The following is a 17,302-nucleotide window of genomic DNA, read 5'->3' as shown; positions in this document are numbered from 1 at the left end:
TCCACAGTGACCTCCTAGAGACCCTAGGGGCCCCCTCACTCTCTGCCGTCCACAGTGACCTCCTAGAGACCCTTGGGGGCCTCCTCACTCTCTGCCTTCCACAGTGACCTCCTAGAGACCCTTGGGGCCCCCTCACTCTCTGCCTTCCACAGTGACCTCCTAGAGACACTTGGGGGCCACGCCCCCTCTCTCCCTACCTTCCACAGTGACCTCCGTGCTGCTCTGGGCGCTGCCGGCCTGGCACCGGTAGACACCAGCGTCGTCAGGGGTGAGCCGCAGGATTCGCAGCTCTGCCATGTGGCCCTCCAGCCTCATCTTGAACTTGCTGGATGGCGCCAGGGGCGTCTCCTCCTTGTACCACTGCACAGCCTTGGGGGGAGGCTTGAAGTCACAGGACAGGACGACGGACTGCAGCTCCCGCCCCACCTTGGGCTCCAGGGGCCGTGTGAGCACCACGGGAATGTCTGCCGTGGGAAAGCAAAGAGGGAAGCAGGCATAAAGTGGGCCAGGACAGAACGAGGACAGAAGTCCCGCGCCCCAGGCCCTGTCCACCCTCAGCCGAGCCATTGGCCAGCGCCCTCTCACCAGAGACCACCAGGGAGGCGGTGGAGCGCGATTTGCCGATGGTGAAGTGCACTGGCCCCGTCATGGTGGAGTAGGTGCGCCTCAGCGTCAGCCGATGCACCGTGCCCTCCTGCTCTATCCCCACGTCAGCCCCCGCCTGCAGCACCGTCTTTCCCAGGAGCCACTTGGCGGGCCGCACCGAGGGGATGGAGGTCTCACACTCGAACCAGGCGGGTGCCGGCTCCATCACCGTCACATCCTGCAGGCCCCGCACAACCACGATGGACTGCTCTGTGGACGAGGGCCAGTCAGCGGGGCAGTCCCGCGGGAGGGTCGCGAGCCGCCCCCTCACCTCTGCAGGGCCTGCTCCTGGGAACAGACCCTCTCAGGGACACTGACATCCTCCTGGGAGCACCCCGAGGTCACCCGTCAGGCCCTTCTCAGAGTTGTGTTCAGCTCTGTGCGACCCTATGGACTGTAGTCTGCCAGGCTCCTCTGTCTATGGGATTCTCCAGGCAGGAATACTGGAGTGGGTTGCCCTGCCCTCCTCCAGGGGATCTTCCCCACCCAGGGACTGAACCCAGGCCTCTTACGTCTGCTGCACTGGCAGACGGGTTCTTTACCACTAGCACCACCTGGGAAGCCCAAGCCTCCAAGTGCCACAGGCCACAACCCTTCTCCTGGGGAAAAAAGGAACAGCTTCCACCTGGCCCTGCCCCAACCTTCTACGAAGAACTGTGCACTGGTCTTCACGTCGCCGGCATCACACGTGTAGGTGTCCTCGTCCTCAGGCTGGACAGCGTTGATGACCAGCTTGCAGTAGAGGCCGTCGCTGACCATCTCGTACTTGGCCCCAGGGTGCAGCTCCACGCTACCCTTGAACCACCGCACCTGGGCACTGGCCCTGGACATCTGGCACTCGAGCACGCCGCGGTGCTTCTCCATCGCGATCTTATCCCGCAGCGGGCGGAGGATGGACACGGGCAGCTCTGGGGGTATACCCCGTGGGGTCAGAGTGGGTGCACAGCGAGCCCGAACCCCCAGGACAGGGTGCTCGGGCTGTGCATCTTCCCACCAGCCAAACTGGGACCCTATGGGCAGGCTAAAAAGAGCCCAGGTGACCTGCCCGCCAGAGCCAGCAGGCAGCGCGGTGGAGTCTCACTCTCAGGCTGGCCGGGGACGTGCTGCTCACCTCTGACCACGAGGACTCGTCCAGGGGGCCCTCAGCATGTGCGTGCCCACGCCACCCTGACACCCCATCCATCCCCTCCCCACACAGCCTTCCCCTTACCCTGCACACCCTGAATCCTCTGCACCCTGTCCCCTCCATACTATCCAACACCCGGCCCCCTACCCCCAGCCTGTTCCCAGGCCCTTCCTCCCTCCTGCTCCACCAACACCTTGACTGTCACCAGACAAAAGGCTTGTACGCTCACCTCCTGCCGGGGCCTCACACCCTTTCTCTCCAGCATTTGCTGAGGTCCCAGGAGGGAGAATTTACTGGTAACTACATTTCCAACAAAGAAGGAGACCCCAAGACTGCCTCCCCTGGTCCACTCTCTTCCTGCTGAGGAGGGAACACCCCTTTCCCTCCTCCTGGGTCATTTCTAACCTCATTCCGGGAGGTTCCCCAGGACAAAGACAGCAGGCCTTTCAGCCCCGTAAGACTCAGCACGTGTACTTGTCCACACAGACACTGTCCAGCCCCTCCCTTGTTTGGGGCTCCCATTACCTTTTACTCGGAGCTGGGCTCGCGATTCCGCATTTTCTGCTACAAACTTGATTTCCCCTGCATCTTCCACCAGGACCCTCCGATAGATGAGAGTGTATGCCCTTCCTGGGGACAAAGCCCACTCAGCACTAAAGGTCAGGGGATGGGGAGGGGTGGCCTGGGGGCAGGAAGTGGGGAGGACCCCTGCTTTGTCCCCCCACTGTCCCCGTCTCACCTTCCTGGCGGATCCTCACGTTGTCACTGGGCCGGAGCTTACTGCCCTCCCAGAACCACTGCGCAGGCACCTCATCATGGGAGACCTCGCAGGAGAAGGTGGCACCCTCTTTCTCCACCACTTCCACATCCTCCAGAGGCCTCACGATCTGCACATTCCGGCCTGGGGCACAGAGCGGGCCCTGCTACACCCCGAGGCACAGGCCGCCTATCTGACCACCACCCCCGGCCCAGCTTGCCGACGGGGTACAGGCTGGGCACAAGGGCAGAACCAGAGGGCCAAGCATTTGCTGGGGGACGCGGTAGGAGGCCGGGAGGTCCCTGCAGCCACCCACCCAGCCCTCACCTTGCACCTTCAGGGAGGCCGAGCTCTGAGCATCGTGGGCGTCGCACACATACACGCCCTGGTCTCCAAACTCACATCGGTAAATGACGAGACTTCTGCAGGCCCCCTGGGCCACCATGCCCATGGCCTTGCTTACCCGCAGCTCCACATTGTCCTGTGAAGGAACGAGGCCGGGTCAAGGCCTGGCACTGCCTAGCAGAGTGGTCTGACACTTGCCCACTCCTGGTTAGAGGCAAGAGGGGGCAGAGGAGTTCGCAGGCACCTTCAACCAGCGCACATCCACATTGGGGCGTGAGAGCTCACAATCCAGGGCCACCCTGTCCTTCTCTGTGGCGACCACGTCCTGCAGAGGGCGGACGAACTTCACAGGCAGCTCTGGGAAGACAGGAGGCAAGTGCTGAGAAGCAGGGCCTCTGTGCGGGGACAGGGTCTGAACCGGCTGGAGTCACTCAGCTGGTTTTAGGAAGGAGTCCCCTCCCCTACGATGCCCCACCTGCCTCCCTGGTACCGTAGGGACAGGGGCAGACACTCTGGAGTGAGTGCTGCCCCACCTATGAGCACCCACCAGTGACCACCAGATGAGCAGAGGTGTGCACGCCCTCCGCCCTGAAGGCCACCAAGCCACCGTCCTGCTGCTGCAGCCGTGACAGCGTGAGGGTGTGTGTGGAGCCGTGCACCGCCAGCTGGCAGTTGGGTCCCGGTTGGAGCCGAAGACCATCCCGAGTCCAGGTACCCTCCACGTCAGCGTGGGACAGCTCTACTTCCATAGTGGCCGTGCCCTGCTCCTGCGCCTCCACGGCCTGCAGGCCCCGCACGAGCCGGACCTGGCGCACTACGGGACACACAAGGGAAGGATGAGCCACGGCAGCGAGACCCTGGCCTCGGGCCAGCCCCCGGGAGCCTCACAGTGCCCTGCGGGGAGGCCTCCCCGCCCCTCACTCCCTTCCCCTCCTCCCCGGCCTCTGCCAAGCGCAGGGTCTTCTTCCCTTTTCCCCCTTTTCCAAGGCCCTGCCCCCAGACGGAGTTCCCCTCTCCTCCTACCCCCTCTGCCTCCTCAATGCTCAACCCCTGGACCAAGCTCGTTTAGCTGCTCACTTTCCACAGTCAGCTTGGCCTGTGTCTTGTCATTTGGCGTCTCGCAGCCGTAGAAGCCGCGGTCAGCGAAACCCACACGGTGCAGAACCAGACGGTGCTGTGCGCCCTCGGCGTGGATCTCCACCTTCTCGCCCGCCGCGAGTGCTACAGCATTGCGTGTCCACTTGACCTCCGGCCACGGCCGTGTCAGCTCCACCTCCATGACCACCGAGCCCCGCTCCTCCACGGTCTGCGGCTCCAGCTTCTTTCTGAACAGCACTGGAGCCTCTGCGGTCATGAGAGAAGGAGATCACCAGAGCCACTGTTTACTCTCAGAAAAGCAAGGCAGGGCGACGCCCACGAGCCCCAGCCAGCAGACCTGCCCTCCACCACATTCCGACTCTGAGCTAGGGAAGGCCTTGGCCATACTCAGGGCTCAGCTGTACGTGTGCGCAGGTATGACTTTATGGGTGGATAACAGCACTTCAGTTGGAAGAAGGCATGGCAACCCACTCTCCCATGGACAGAGAAGCCCGACAGGCTGCCATCCATGGGGTCACAGAGAGTCGGACACGACTGAGCTACTGAGCACACGCACAGCCACACCTCAGGAGGGCTTCTTCTCGCCCAGTCCCCCTGCCACCTACTGTTCCCCTCCTCTGAACTACCTCCTGCCACGCCCGTAAGAGCCTGAAGCTCCTAAGTGCGGCTGGTGAGCAGAAGCATAGGAACAGAGAGCTCTTGAGACAGGCAGACTCCAAGCCCCCAGACCAGCTGCACCCTGTTCAGCTAGGCCCTGGGTGTACCACATTAAGGAAGAGAAATGTTTGAGGAGTCCTCGCAGACTCAGGTTGTGCCATGGGCAGAAGTGAATCTACCCATTTTACTCCCTTCCTCATGAGATGGCTTGGCTCCCCTGGGGTAAAGTTCTGGCTCTCTCCACACAACCTGGCTTCAGTGAGCCAAGCGCAACCCCATCCCCTGCATATGCTTGCCCACCTTGCCATCTCCCCCACCTCTGGGCTCTGCAAGGGTCCTTTCCTCCAGGAAGACCCCCTGGATCACGACCTCCACCCACTCTCTCGCCAGGGGTGCACTGCAAGAGTTTACCATCTCCCCTTCAGAGCAGGTGTCTGGGCCCATGGTCCCACTCTGCAGCTGACAAACCCACGTCCTCTGAAGTCAGCCCAAGGAGCTGGATCCAGGCCGGCAGCAGGGTGTATCAGTACAGCCAGCTGGGAACCAGCTCACTAGGAGAAGCTGGTACAAGAAGCTGTGGTGCCCTCCCTGCCGCCCCACAAGCTCACCTCGGACCCGGAGCGCAGCCGTGGACTGGATGCCCTCAGCCTCTGCAGTGACCTGGCCGGCATCCTCCAGGGCCAGGCTTAAGATGGTCAGGCTGTGGCTGGCACCCTTCTGCGATATGAGAAACTTCTCGCCCGGCTGTAGTTGGACACCATCTCGGAACCATGTGACCGCCACGTCGCTGGGGGTCACCACACACTGGAAAGTGGCCTCGCACCCCTCCTCCGCAACCACCGCACTCAGCCCAGACGTGAACTTGACCATGCGGGGTACTGTGGACAGGGGCTCCACTTGAGATACAGACAGGATAGGCGGGGCTTCCCTCTCTGGCAGACTCCGTGGAAGGACCCCTCTTCCAGGAAGCCTCCCAAGAATGCTCCGCCAAGCTACCCATCCTCCCTGGCGACTCAGCCCGCGGACCTGGCACACGCATACCGATAACGGTGAGCATGGCGCTGGTGTGGTCGTCGCGGCTTTCACACACGTATTCCCCTGCATCCTCTTCCCGCAGGCCCGACACCGTGAGCGAGCGCTGAGTCCCCTCAGCCGCCATCTGGAAGCGTTTGCCGGACCGGAGTTGCGTGCTTCCGCGGCGCCACACCACCTCAGCCTGCGCAGGGCTCAGCTCACAGACCAGCGTCACCGTGCTGCCCAGATCCCCGCTCACGGGCTCCAGGGGGCGGCAAAACTTGGCAGCCACCTCTAGGGGAGGGGAGGGGACGTCAGCCTGGCAGGGTTCAGGCCGCGGGACCAGCTCCGAGCCGCCTGGTTGCACGCCCGGAGCCCCACCCAGTCTCCACTCCAGGATGCTGCCAACAAGGGGTTCCCAGAGGACCACCCGGCGGAGCCGCTCACCTTCCACCTGCACCGGGAAGTCCTGCCCCTCTGCGCCCACGCGGCAGCTGTAGACAGCGCTGTCCAGGGTCTGAGCCCCACGCATGGTCAGGGTGTGGGTGTCCCCCTGGCTGGCCATCTCATGCCGCTTGCTGCGGCGAATCTCCACACCATCTTTGAACCACGTCACGGCGGCCACAGACGGCGTGGCCAGAGTGGCTGTCAGGACGATGTCCTCGTGTTCCCTGACCACCAGCGGTTCCCTGCGCCTGGGTTTCTCTGGGGCGGGGGGCTCAAACTCTGGCTCTGGGCAGGGGGATAACAAAGGAACATTAGACAGGGGACCCCCACATCCTTGGCCTGAATCCCAGCCCCCTCCAGACCACGTGGTGGGAGAAGACTTGAAATGAAACTGCCTAGGCTGTCTGCCTCTCCACCGCGGCCTCTCTGCTGAGCAAGCCAGAGAGGAACACCTCAGGGCCACACTCCACCTGCCAGGCACCATCCAGGCTCCCAGGGGCAGCACAGGGCCGTGAGGAGGAGCCACCTGGGACCACAGGCCTGGGGGCCACAAGCTCTGTCCACCAAGAGCTCGGAGTCCAGGATCCCTGCCCTACCCCAAGGGGCACTGGGCCCCATGAGCAGCTAAGGCAGGGAAAGCGGGGCACATAATGACCCTGATCCAGCCTGGGGCTGGGCCAGCATTCCAGAAGAGCAGGAGGGAACAGGGCCAGGAAGGGCAGCAGAGGAGGCCAAGCTCAGCAGAGGAACCCCCTGCACGGAGGGGAGAGGCCGGGCAAAGACTGAGACATGTGAAATAGCCTGAGTGCCTCCAGCAGCCAAGCGTGAGGGAAAGGCCAGGGCCGAGAAGAGGGTGAGGGAGGCCCTGGGAGGGGACCTAAGAGGGTCCCTGTGAGGGCTGATCCAGGGGACCACCTGGAAAGACCATACTGGCTGCAGGATCAGATGCCAGGGCCACAGGTGGGGGAAGGTGGCCATTAGGGTTAGGGTTAGGGACAGGGTTAGACAGAGACAGGGTCATTGAGCTCAGGACTCTGAAACCCAGTGATGTCACCAGCAGCAGGAGGGACAAGGAGCAAGCAGGCAATATACCCACTTGGCTCAGGCCCAGGACAGAATGGGCATCTGAGCAGAGGCCAACACAACAGGCTGACCTAAATACAGCTGGACGGTCAGGGGCCCGAGCCGAGACAGGGGCGCCAGACCCAGTGAAGGCAGGGGCATTCAAGGCCAGAAGTGCCCCAGAGCAGCGCTCCACAGCTGCCCAGGAAGACTTAATATGGGAGTAGTGCCCCCTGCCGACCACAGACAGAATGGCCATTTCAACAGCCTGCAGATGGCTGAGAAAGCCTCTGTGGCAGGTTTCACGCTGGGAAAGGTATGGATGTGGCAGGGAGAAGCAGGAATCTGAGGGAAGGGATGTCAAGAGTGTCCTGGACTCGGGGCTCTGGCAGGTGTCCTGCCGCTCAAGGGCCTTGCCGGGGGACAGAGCTGACTGCATCCGTGGAGAACCCAGCAGAGGACCCCAGGGCCCAGCATCCCCTGCACTCACGCCCCCCCACCCAGCCTTGGCACCCACCTGTGACATCCAGGTGGAAGGAAACCTTCTGGCCCCCGGCCTCGCAGCTGTACTCCCCGGCGTCCGCCTTGCCCGCCTGCTGCACCACCAGCTGCCGGGTGCAGCCCTTGGCTTCTACATGCACTTTTGAGCTCGAACTCAGCCTCTTCCCATCCTTGTACCAGGTCACCTCCGTCTGGGCCTGGGCCACCTCGCAGCTCAGTGTGGTGCGAGCTCCTGCCTTGGCCTGCACTTCACTGCGTGCCGGCTGCTCTTTGGCGAACACCACCGAGGGCTCTGCAGACAAGGAAGGATGCACAGGGTCAGAGATGCCATCTCAGTCAGGAGGGCAGCAGGATGGGAAGAAGGCCTGGGCAGTAGGAAGGGGGCTGGGCCCTGCTCCAGGCTCTGCGTTGTGCCACAAGTGCCCACAATTGATCTATACATTCCGTGAGTGCTGCTCCAAGTCGGGGCTCTGGGAAAGATTTCCTCTCTGCACAGATTCCTCTAGGAAAGGAACTGTGGGATCAGGATGCACGTGCCCTTCAACCTTCCTAGATGACACAGTCTTTCTCACACGACTGTGCAGAGAACACTCCCACCCACAGCGCAGGAGAGTTCCTGAGGCTCCATCCTCTCGGTGTCGTCAACTGGTAGGGAGCATGGTTGTACTTCCTGAGCTTTCCTTTGCACAGTCCTAATGACTTACAAGGTGAAGCACCATTTTTCATCTTTTTGGCTTTTGGAGTTTGCCCTTCTGCAGTATCACTGCCAGACGTTTACCGAGTTACCAGTAGCACTGTCTGTCTTTTCCTTTTTCATTTTCAGGAGCTCCTCATATATTTATATTAGAATCTTGACAATTATGGGTGTGTAAATATTTTCTCCACCTTTGTCACTTGCTTCTTTATCTTTTATGTGTCTTCTGTTGACATAAAGTTCTGAGTTTTAACACAGGCAAGTCAATTGTCCTTTGTGGAACCTTCTTACACTGTTCGTGGGAACACAAACTAGTATAGCCACTATGGAGAAAAATGTGAAGATTCCTTAAAAAACTGGCAATAGAACTGCCATATGACCCAGCAATCCCACTGCTGGGCATAAACACTGGGGAAACCAGAACTGAAAGAGATACGTGTACCCCAATGTTCACTGAAGCACTGTTTACAATAGCCAAGACACCTGATGCAAAGAACTGACTCACTGGAAAAGACCCTGATGCTGGGAAAGATTGAAGGAAGGAGGAGAAGGGGACGACAGAGGATGAGATGGTTGGATGGCATCACCAGCTTGATGGACACGAGTTTGAGCAAACTCTGGGAGTTGGTGATGGACAGGGAAGCCTGGTGTGCTGCAGTCCATGGGGTGGCAAAGAGTTGGACACAACTGAGTGACTGAACTGAACTGAGGGCATGGAAGCAACCTGGTTCTCCACTGGCAGATGAATAGATAAGGAAAATGTGGTACATACACACAATGGAATATTATTCAGCTATAAAAAGGAATGCATTTGAGTCAGTTCTAATTAGGTAGATGAAACTGGAGCCTGTTATACAGAGTGGAAGTAAGTCAGAAAGCGAAACACCAATACAGTATATTGATGCATGTATGTGGAATTTAGGAAGATGATAACAACAATCCTATATGCAAGGCAGCAAAAGACACAGATGTAAAGAAAAGGCTTTTGGACTCAGTGGGAGAAGGTGAGGGTGGGAAGATTTGAGAGAACAGCACTGAAACATGTGTATTCCATATGTAAAACAGATGACCAGTGCAAGTTTGATGCATGAAGCAGGCACTCAAAGCCAATGGCTCTGGGACAACCCAGACGGATGGGGTGGGGAGGGAGGTGGGAGGGGGGTTCAGGATGGGGGGACCCATGGGCACCCATGACTGATTCATGTCAATGTATGGCAAAACCTACCAGAATGTTGTAAAGTCAGTATCCTCCCATTAAAACTAATTAATTTTAAAAATGTATCCTTTGTGATTAACACGTATATACTGCTTAAATCTTTTATTACCATCAGGTCATTAAATAATCTGTATTAGCTGCTAAGAGCTTGTTTTAACTTTTATATTGGCGTCTCTAACCCACTGGGAGTTGGTGTCCATGTGTGCTGTGAGAGATATGTCAATTTTTATTATAGAGGAATATATATATATGTATGGTTATATGGCATTTGCAGTTTATGAAAAAATTACTCTTTCTCTACACTACACACTAGCACTACATAGTTAAAAAACAGAAAAGGGATGGGAGAGTTTGGTTAAATGCAGGGCTTTTTCAGAGCTCACTATTCTATTTGTATTTATCCCTGCTCTGAAACCCAGCTGTTCACTACTGTAATTTTATAACGTTTGATATCTTACAGATCAAATGCTCTCATTTTACGAGTGCTTCCGTTCCACCTGACCCTTGGAATCAACTTGTCAATTCTGACACACCCACAGAAGAACTTCCCTTTGGATTTTGATTGGTGGTACGTGTTTAGTTGTGTCCAGCTCTTGCAACCCCAAGGACTGTAGCCGGCCAGGCTCCTCTGTCCATGGGGCTCCCCAGGCAAGAATTTCTGGACTGGGTTGCCATTTCCTCCTCCAGGGTTTTGAGTAGGAATGGACACCTTTGTGCCTTCCATGCATAGCTCACCATTCATTTAGATCTTCACTGCCTCCCTAAAATGTTTAATAATATCCTCTCTTGGAAGCCTTAAACAAATTTTATTAGGCATGGAATTAGAAGCATGATACTTTTGATGTTATTGTAATTGTCTTAAAATATCATTTTCTGACTCTCAGTTGCTAGTACATCAACATAGAAGCGTTCTCTGTGTATTTTGTATGTGGCGATGATTCTTAACTTTCTTACTAACTTTATAAATTCTTTCTACTTTCTGCATTGATAATGTTATCATCTAGGAACTCCACTTTTTGCTTTATCTAAATTTTACTTTATACTTTTCCTGACAGTCTCTACAATATTGGACGTAAGTTGTGATAGTGGAACCACTTGAAATGCTCCGATGAAAAGAAAAGCTTTCAAGGTTTCTCTGTAAGTGTGACGTTTGCTGTTGTTTTCTTTAGTACTTTCTATCAAATTAAAGAACTATCCATTTATTACTAGTTCAGTAAGAAGTTATCAAAATGAATATATGCTGTATTTTATAAAACTCAATCTAGATATGATATAAACATTTTATCACGCACTTTTATTCTGCATTTTTTAAGGCAGAAATATGCTTTTTCTCTTTTAGCTTCTTAATGTTATAGATTGATTTTTCTAATGTTCTGATGTTGAACAAACCTTGCATTCCTGGATTAAGATCTTCGTCTCTTGCTCCATTCACTTTGCCGATGTTTTGTATAGGATTTTGACATTGACATCCATAAAAGATTGGCTTGTAATTTCAATTCTTTACACTTTGTCAGATTTTGGTATCAATGCTATGGTAGCTACATAAAATGAGTTAAAGAGTGTCTGTCTGTACACACACACACACATATAAATAGATACACACACACACACATATATATCCCTTTTCCATTCTCTTAAAGAATCTCCATGAATATGAAATAGTTTTCCAGAATATTTCATGTAATTTGCCAGTAGAGCCACTGAGCTTAATCTTGTTCTGTGAGATTATTTTATTATGGTTCCATTTATCTAGAAGATTATAAGACTGTTCAAGTTTATTTCTTCTTGTGTAAGTTTTGATATAGTTTTCTAAGAATTGGCCAATTATTTCAAAACTTTTCAAATTTACTTGTGTGAAATCATATCATATTTTATTATAATAATGTAATTATTATAATAATTCATCTCTATTTGAAGTTAACCTCTCTTAACAAAAGGAAACTAAAGTTAGTCTGCAGACACCTCTGTGAACCACCTCAGAAGGTACAGAAAGACATGCCTCATTAGGAAATGATATGAAACAAATACTGCTCTACCAGTCAGTGCTACTCTAGTACCTCATCTTTAAGAAAGCCTATTGGTGTGTAGGGAAAGCTCCTTACTACTCTCCATTTCTAAATTTATAACTCAAGCTCCAAAGGGAATACTGACACGGAAGGTACTAACTGAAGGCAAAAGAAAACCAAAATTTGCTTTTAAAAGAATGCACCATATCTCAGAGGTGCATGTCAAAGGCACCAATCCTCTTCTCTTGGTTTACTTTGCACAGACATTGCAACAGAACAGAAACCTAGATTTTGCAACATTTAGGTACACAGCTAACTTCTACAACAATGTGCAAGAAAAAGAGATAGTGTCTCATGACAACTAAAATAAATTCAGACTTGAGGTAATGCCAAGTATGATTATGTGGCTGAAATCCTCTTATCAGGTTCAAAAAACTACAAACATGTCTGATTAGGGAGAATCCTCATACAACGCTGGGTGAGAGAATTTGGATATTGCTAAAACATCCAAAAAGTACATTCACATATCCCAAGGTGAGAGATATGTGGCCCACTTGAGACCCCAAGGGCCAGATGGAGCCAGGGTCCTGGGCACCAAAGATCACCTGGAACATTACAACATGGAAACAGTACTCAGGGTGCACAAGAGAGGCCCTTCCTCCTCCCACACACACCATTCCCACCCAGTGTCCCTGGGATCAGCCATGAGCATGAGAATGGGAGGTGGGAAGATAGGAGATATGAAGAGGTTAAATGCAATGAAAAGATCCGGTCATGGCTGTAGCTCAGTCACATCATCTCCAAAAGATCCTCTCAAATAACTGACCTGTGACGTCCAGGCGGAAGGAGACCTTCTGGCCCCCGGCCTCGCAGCTGTACTCCCCGGCGTCCGCCTTGCCTGCCTGCTGCACCACCAGTCGCCGCCTGCGGCCCGTGGCCTCCACACGCACTTTCGAGCTCGAACTCAGCTTCTTGCCGTCCTTGTACCACGTCACCTCCATCTGGGCCTGGGCCACCTCGCAGCTCAGCGTGGTGTTGGCTCCCGCCACGGCCTGCACTTCACTGCGTGCCGGCTGCTCCTTGGCGAACACCACCGAGGGCTCTGGGGACAGAGGGGGATACACAGGGTCACAGATACTGTCTGAGTCAAGGTGCAGCACTGGGGAGGAAGGACTAAATGGTGAAGCAAGAGACCTGGAAATTTCTCTAGATCCTGGCTAGCTATGTGGCCTGGAAAACCCTACCTCCTTCTCACCGAGTAATCACAGTTCACCTATATATTCTCCCACTGATCCATGCCTGTTGTTCCAGGTGAAGACGCTGCAAGAGACTTCAGTGTACACACTACTCTGGGAGAACTTCAGGGTCCTGAGGCATCGGTTCCTCAACCTCTCTAGGTGGGCACCCAAAGGGCAGTGCAGGATCGCAGCCACAGCCATCTGGCATCAGCGCTCTCCACTGGCCAGCTCAGGGAGGGCTGCACTCCTACCTGCAGTGCGGAAGCGACCTTGAGCCTCCAGCCTCTGGTCTACGCTCAGTGTGCCAACTGTGGCCAGTCGGGTGGAGGGAAGTCGTATCCCCCTGGCTACCTCTTGCGCGGCACCCATGACTCAGAAAGTGGAGCGACTGTTTCAGTCTTCTGGCCCTCACTGTTTGCGCTCCCGTGGTGTCACTCTTCAAGTGTTTAAGCTGACTTTCAATAGCGTTTTCTGTCTCCCCCTTACTCATTCTCCAGAGCTCTTTCTGTGCTTAAGTGTTAGAGATTTGACAGATGATGCAGTCTGCGAATACTGTACCCATCTGTATAACTTGCCTTTTCACTCAAGTTTTTGTTTTAAATCTGTTTATTTAGTTTCACCACTTAGCTTGTAGGATCTTAGTTCCCCAACAATGGGTCAAACCTGTGCCCCTTGCAGTGGAAGCACAGATTCTTAACCACTGGACCACCAGGGAAGCCCCCAAATTTAGTTTTAATGTAGTCCAATACAGAATATTGTTGCATCGTTCTGTTTAAGACTTCCTTCACCCTGAAGCCATTAGATAATCTATGTCATCATCTGAGGTTTTATGGTCTTTCTTTCATACTCTGGTCTCAAACCCACCTGCAGTTCCTTTTTAACTGCTGTTCCAGTTACCTATGCAATTGTTTATGATTAAATGTTGAAAACACCATATCAAAAAGACCATCCTTTCTCCACTGCCTATACAAGTTCACCGGTTTACAAACAAAAAGGGTGGGGATGGTGGCAGAGTTGGAAGTTCATTTATTCACAGGTCTGATTGTGAGTTCACTATTCTGGTCCTTTGATCCGATAACTATCCCTGTATTGTAACCCCAGTATCTTTATTACTATAGCTTTATGATAATTTTCTTTTTCAAGAGTATGTTGGCTCTACTTGACCTTTGGAATCTGCTGCTCAATTTTCAACTATCCAAAGAAAAACATTTGTTGGATTTTGATTGGATGTGAATATATCTGAATCGTCCATAGATTTCCACCTATTTCTTTAGGCATTTTTTACTCTCTCTCAAAAATGTTTAACCATTTTCCCCCACTAATGTCTTAAATATCTTTATTTTACTTGGAACTAGAAAGATCATACTTTTCACAATGCTGTAAATATTTTAAAATTTCATTTTCCAACTATGCTGCTAATATGTTTTCCACATATTGACTTTTTACATGGCAATCTTCTAAACTCTTATACTAAGTCTAATTAATCTTTTAGATTTTCTGAGTTGATATCCATGTAATCTGTTATTCCTTCTTACGTTTCATGCTCTGCATTGATCTGCTTTGTTTGTGAAGCTACATAAGCCTTGCAATATGGGAGTACAACCTTATCACAGTGTATTATCTTCTTGATATATTGCTGAATTTAGTTTGCTAATATTTTGTCTAGGGTTTTCCTTTCATAGCTATAATAAACTGACCTGTAATTTTAATTCTTGGTCCATTCCTTGTCAGATTTTGGTGTCCATGTTATGTTACCTACAGAAAACCATTTGCAGAGCGTATCTCTTTCTATTCTTTAGAAGAATCTCCATGAACATGGATTAATTTCTTTCTAAAATATTTAATATAATTTACCAGGAAAGCCACTGGGCTTAGATCTTTCTGAGAAAAATGGTTTACTGTGGTTCAACTTACTTAAAAGGTTTACAGCTATTGGAGTTGTCTAATTCTTCTGTGTTACTTTTGATAATAGTTTTCTAGGAACTGGCCAAATTGTCAAAATTTTTCAAATTGACTACCATAAAGTAATGTGTCATATTCTTTTAAAATATTCATAACATTTGACAAAGGTACAGAGTGAGTTTTCTGGTATCTGTACATACCCACAAACTATTATGTACAGATACAATCCCACACTGTTAAGTATTGGCAACCAGAGGTCTGTGTAGGATCACAGCCTTAGTTATTTGATATTAACACCCTCTTTTTTAAAGTATTTATTTATGCTTTTAATAGTATAATGAACAATGAATCCACTACCCACTGAAGAACTAATACATTCCCAATCAGTTATCTACCTGTAACAAACTCCTAATGAAAGGAAAAAATATTTAGATCTCAGATTTCTCTATGAACCAGCCAGAGAGGCACAAACACACTAACCATGAGGGAAATTCTATAAAATAAATACTGTTTTATGAGACCATGGCTGCTGCTACTATAAAAACTCATCTTTTAATGTAGTGATATAGTTAGCTTACTCCTTGGAAGGAAAGTTAGGACCAACCTAGACAGCATATTCAAAAGCAGAGACATTACTTTGCCAACAAAGGTCTGTCTAGTCAAGGCTATGGTTTTTCCAGTGGTCATGTATGGATATGAGAGTTGGACTGTGAAGAAGGCTGAGCACTGAAGAATTGATGCTTTTGAACTGTGGTGTTGGAGAAGACTCCTGAGAGTCCCTTGGGCTGCAAGGAGATCCAACCAGTCCATTCTGAAAGAGATGAGCCCTGGGATTTCTTTGGAGGGAATGATGTTGAAGCCGAAACTCCAGTACTTTGGCCACCTCATGCGAAGAGTTGACTCATTGGAAAAGACTCTGATGCTGGGAGGGATTGGGGGAAGGAGGAGAAGGGGACGACCGAGGATGAGATGGCTGGATGGCATCACTGACTCGATGGACTTGAGTCTGAGTGAACTCTGGGAGTTGGTGATGGACAGGGGGGCTTGGCGTGCTGCGATTCATGGGGTCGCAAAGAGTCGGGTACGACTGAGCGACTGAACTGACTGACTGACTGATAGTATTAGCTACTTATTCGTTTCCATTTCTAAGCTTACAAATCAAACTCCAAGAATACTGACACAAATGTTCTAACTGAAGACAAAGGAAAAGCCACCACAGGAGATCCCACCCATGACAAGGTCATGTGGAAGAGAAGTGTTAAGCAAGGCTTCAGAACTCAACGGGCTCCCTAGGCTTTCTCGAGCATCTACCCCAAAACCAGAATCTGTCTGTTTTACTATTTCATGACTTTCACCAACTCCTCTGACATTAACAGGGGTCTATTCCTGACCACCTTTCTCTGGAGAAAATCAACTTAGGGCTATAGCTAATAAGTCTCCTGGACATGAGAGAAATATTTCAAATCAAACCCCTCTGTTAGCATTATAGCTTGCTTGGCAGGTATATCCAGACTCTTGCAGCTACGCATATGATTATTTACATCCTCCCAACTGTGAGAGGCATGGAAAGCCTAAAACATAGAGCCTTTCAAAGAGTTAAAAGTTATTAGAGTAGTGTTAATGTAGGATTTCATTATTGGGCCAATGCTTGTTGCTAAGTTCCCATATCTCTTATCCACTGTGCACCTGGGAGTGCATTAGTTAACATAGTTCGAAAGTAAGAAAAACAAGTGTAGCCTTGAAATTAACCACATCAAACTTTTGAGCTAATTGGTTCTTTCTTGTAACTCACTGCACCTTTGCTTCCTGAGAATGTAACTCTGTTTAATACTTTTTGAGGCTGACATAGATTAGAAATATAAGAAAAAACATTTCAAGGGAAAAAACAGTTTTCTGGTTGAGAAGCCTTTATCAAAAGAGGGTCATAAAATGTTCACAGGCCTCCAAGGACAGAAGATAATGTACACAATATTGTTTATGGGAAAGGTTTGCAGAAAAATCCTGGTTTCGATAAAGACAAAACAGATATAATGTTTGGGCTGACTCTGTATGACTTTGCAACTTTCATTTCCCTCTATGTACAAGTAAAGGTATAAAAGACCCTTTTAAAAATAAAAACAATGGGCCTCGCTTGAAGAAGCTTGGTCACCCCGTGTTTTTCTTTTTTCTCTTTTTTTCTCTCTTACTCTCTTTTTCAGGCTGATCCCTTGGAGCATAGAGGCTCCGTGCGTTCACTTATCTGCCCGGGGTTTCTAAGACCTGAACGGGAAGACGTTCTGCGTCTTCACTCCCTCGGGAGACCGGGAAGGCACCTGTGGCCTCTGTGAACAGGGCAAACTTCTTGTCTCGAAGTTTTATTGGCTTTCTATATAAACCAAGGAATATCAGCCTCTTTCTCTCCTGTATTTTCTTATCTACAATATTCTTTCCTTATCTCTCTCTAAATCATCCGCCGACGCCGTTTTTCCTTCAGATTCCCCTGGATCCTGCGGTGGTTGGACCCCGGCACAAACTCCAAGAATACTGACACAAATGTTCTAACTGAAGACAAAGGAAAACAATGTGTTGTTTGAAAAGAGCATTCTAAACCTCAG

At 51.2% G+C, this 17,302-nt stretch overlaps 1 protein-coding gene across 15 annotated transcripts in view; it reads right to left on the bottom strand.

Annotated features, from left to right (window-relative positions):
• OBSCN (obscurin, cytoskeletal calmodulin and titin-interacting RhoGEF) overlaps positions 1 to 17,302 on the bottom strand; it is a 211,153-nt gene that overhangs the window by 75,129 nt on the left and 118,722 nt on the right. For 12 of the 15 annotated variants that reach the window (XM_040241284.1, XM_040241286.1, XM_040241289.1 and 9 more), the window contains 12 exons: positions 6,090 to 6,374; positions 5,670 to 5,936; positions 5,237 to 5,506; positions 3,951 to 4,217; positions 3,421 to 3,687; positions 3,118 to 3,230; positions 2,856 to 3,009; positions 2,511 to 2,672; positions 2,297 to 2,401; positions 1,287 to 1,553; positions 586 to 855; positions 198 to 464 (listed from right to left, as the gene is read on the bottom strand). In XM_040241284.1, the coding sequence (XP_040097218.1) occupies positions 198 to 464; positions 586 to 855; positions 1,287 to 1,553; positions 2,297 to 2,401; positions 2,511 to 2,672; positions 2,856 to 3,009; positions 3,118 to 3,230; positions 3,421 to 3,687; positions 3,951 to 4,217; positions 5,237 to 5,506; positions 5,670 to 5,936; positions 6,090 to 6,374 (2,694 nt within the window). Of the gene's footprint in view, positions 1 to 197; positions 465 to 585; positions 856 to 1,286; positions 1,554 to 2,296; positions 2,402 to 2,510; positions 2,673 to 2,855; positions 3,010 to 3,117; positions 3,231 to 3,420; positions 3,688 to 3,950; positions 4,218 to 5,236; positions 5,507 to 5,669; positions 5,937 to 6,089; positions 6,375 to 7,668; positions 7,945 to 12,394; positions 12,564 to 17,302 lie in introns of all 15 variants that reach the window. The other 3 variants (XM_040241291.1, XM_040241296.1, XM_040241295.1) reach the window with 2 other exon arrangements.

This window comes from Oryx dammah, unplaced genomic scaffold (assembly GCF_014754425.2).
Source record: "Oryx dammah isolate SB20612 unplaced genomic scaffold, SCBI_Odam_1.1 HiC_scaffold_5, whole genome shotgun sequence".
Lineage (NCBI taxonomy): Eukaryota > Metazoa > Chordata > Mammalia > Artiodactyla > Bovidae > Oryx > Oryx dammah.
The sequence above is the reverse complement of the archived record's forward strand: the minus strand, read 5'-3'. Positions and strand labels throughout refer to the sequence as shown.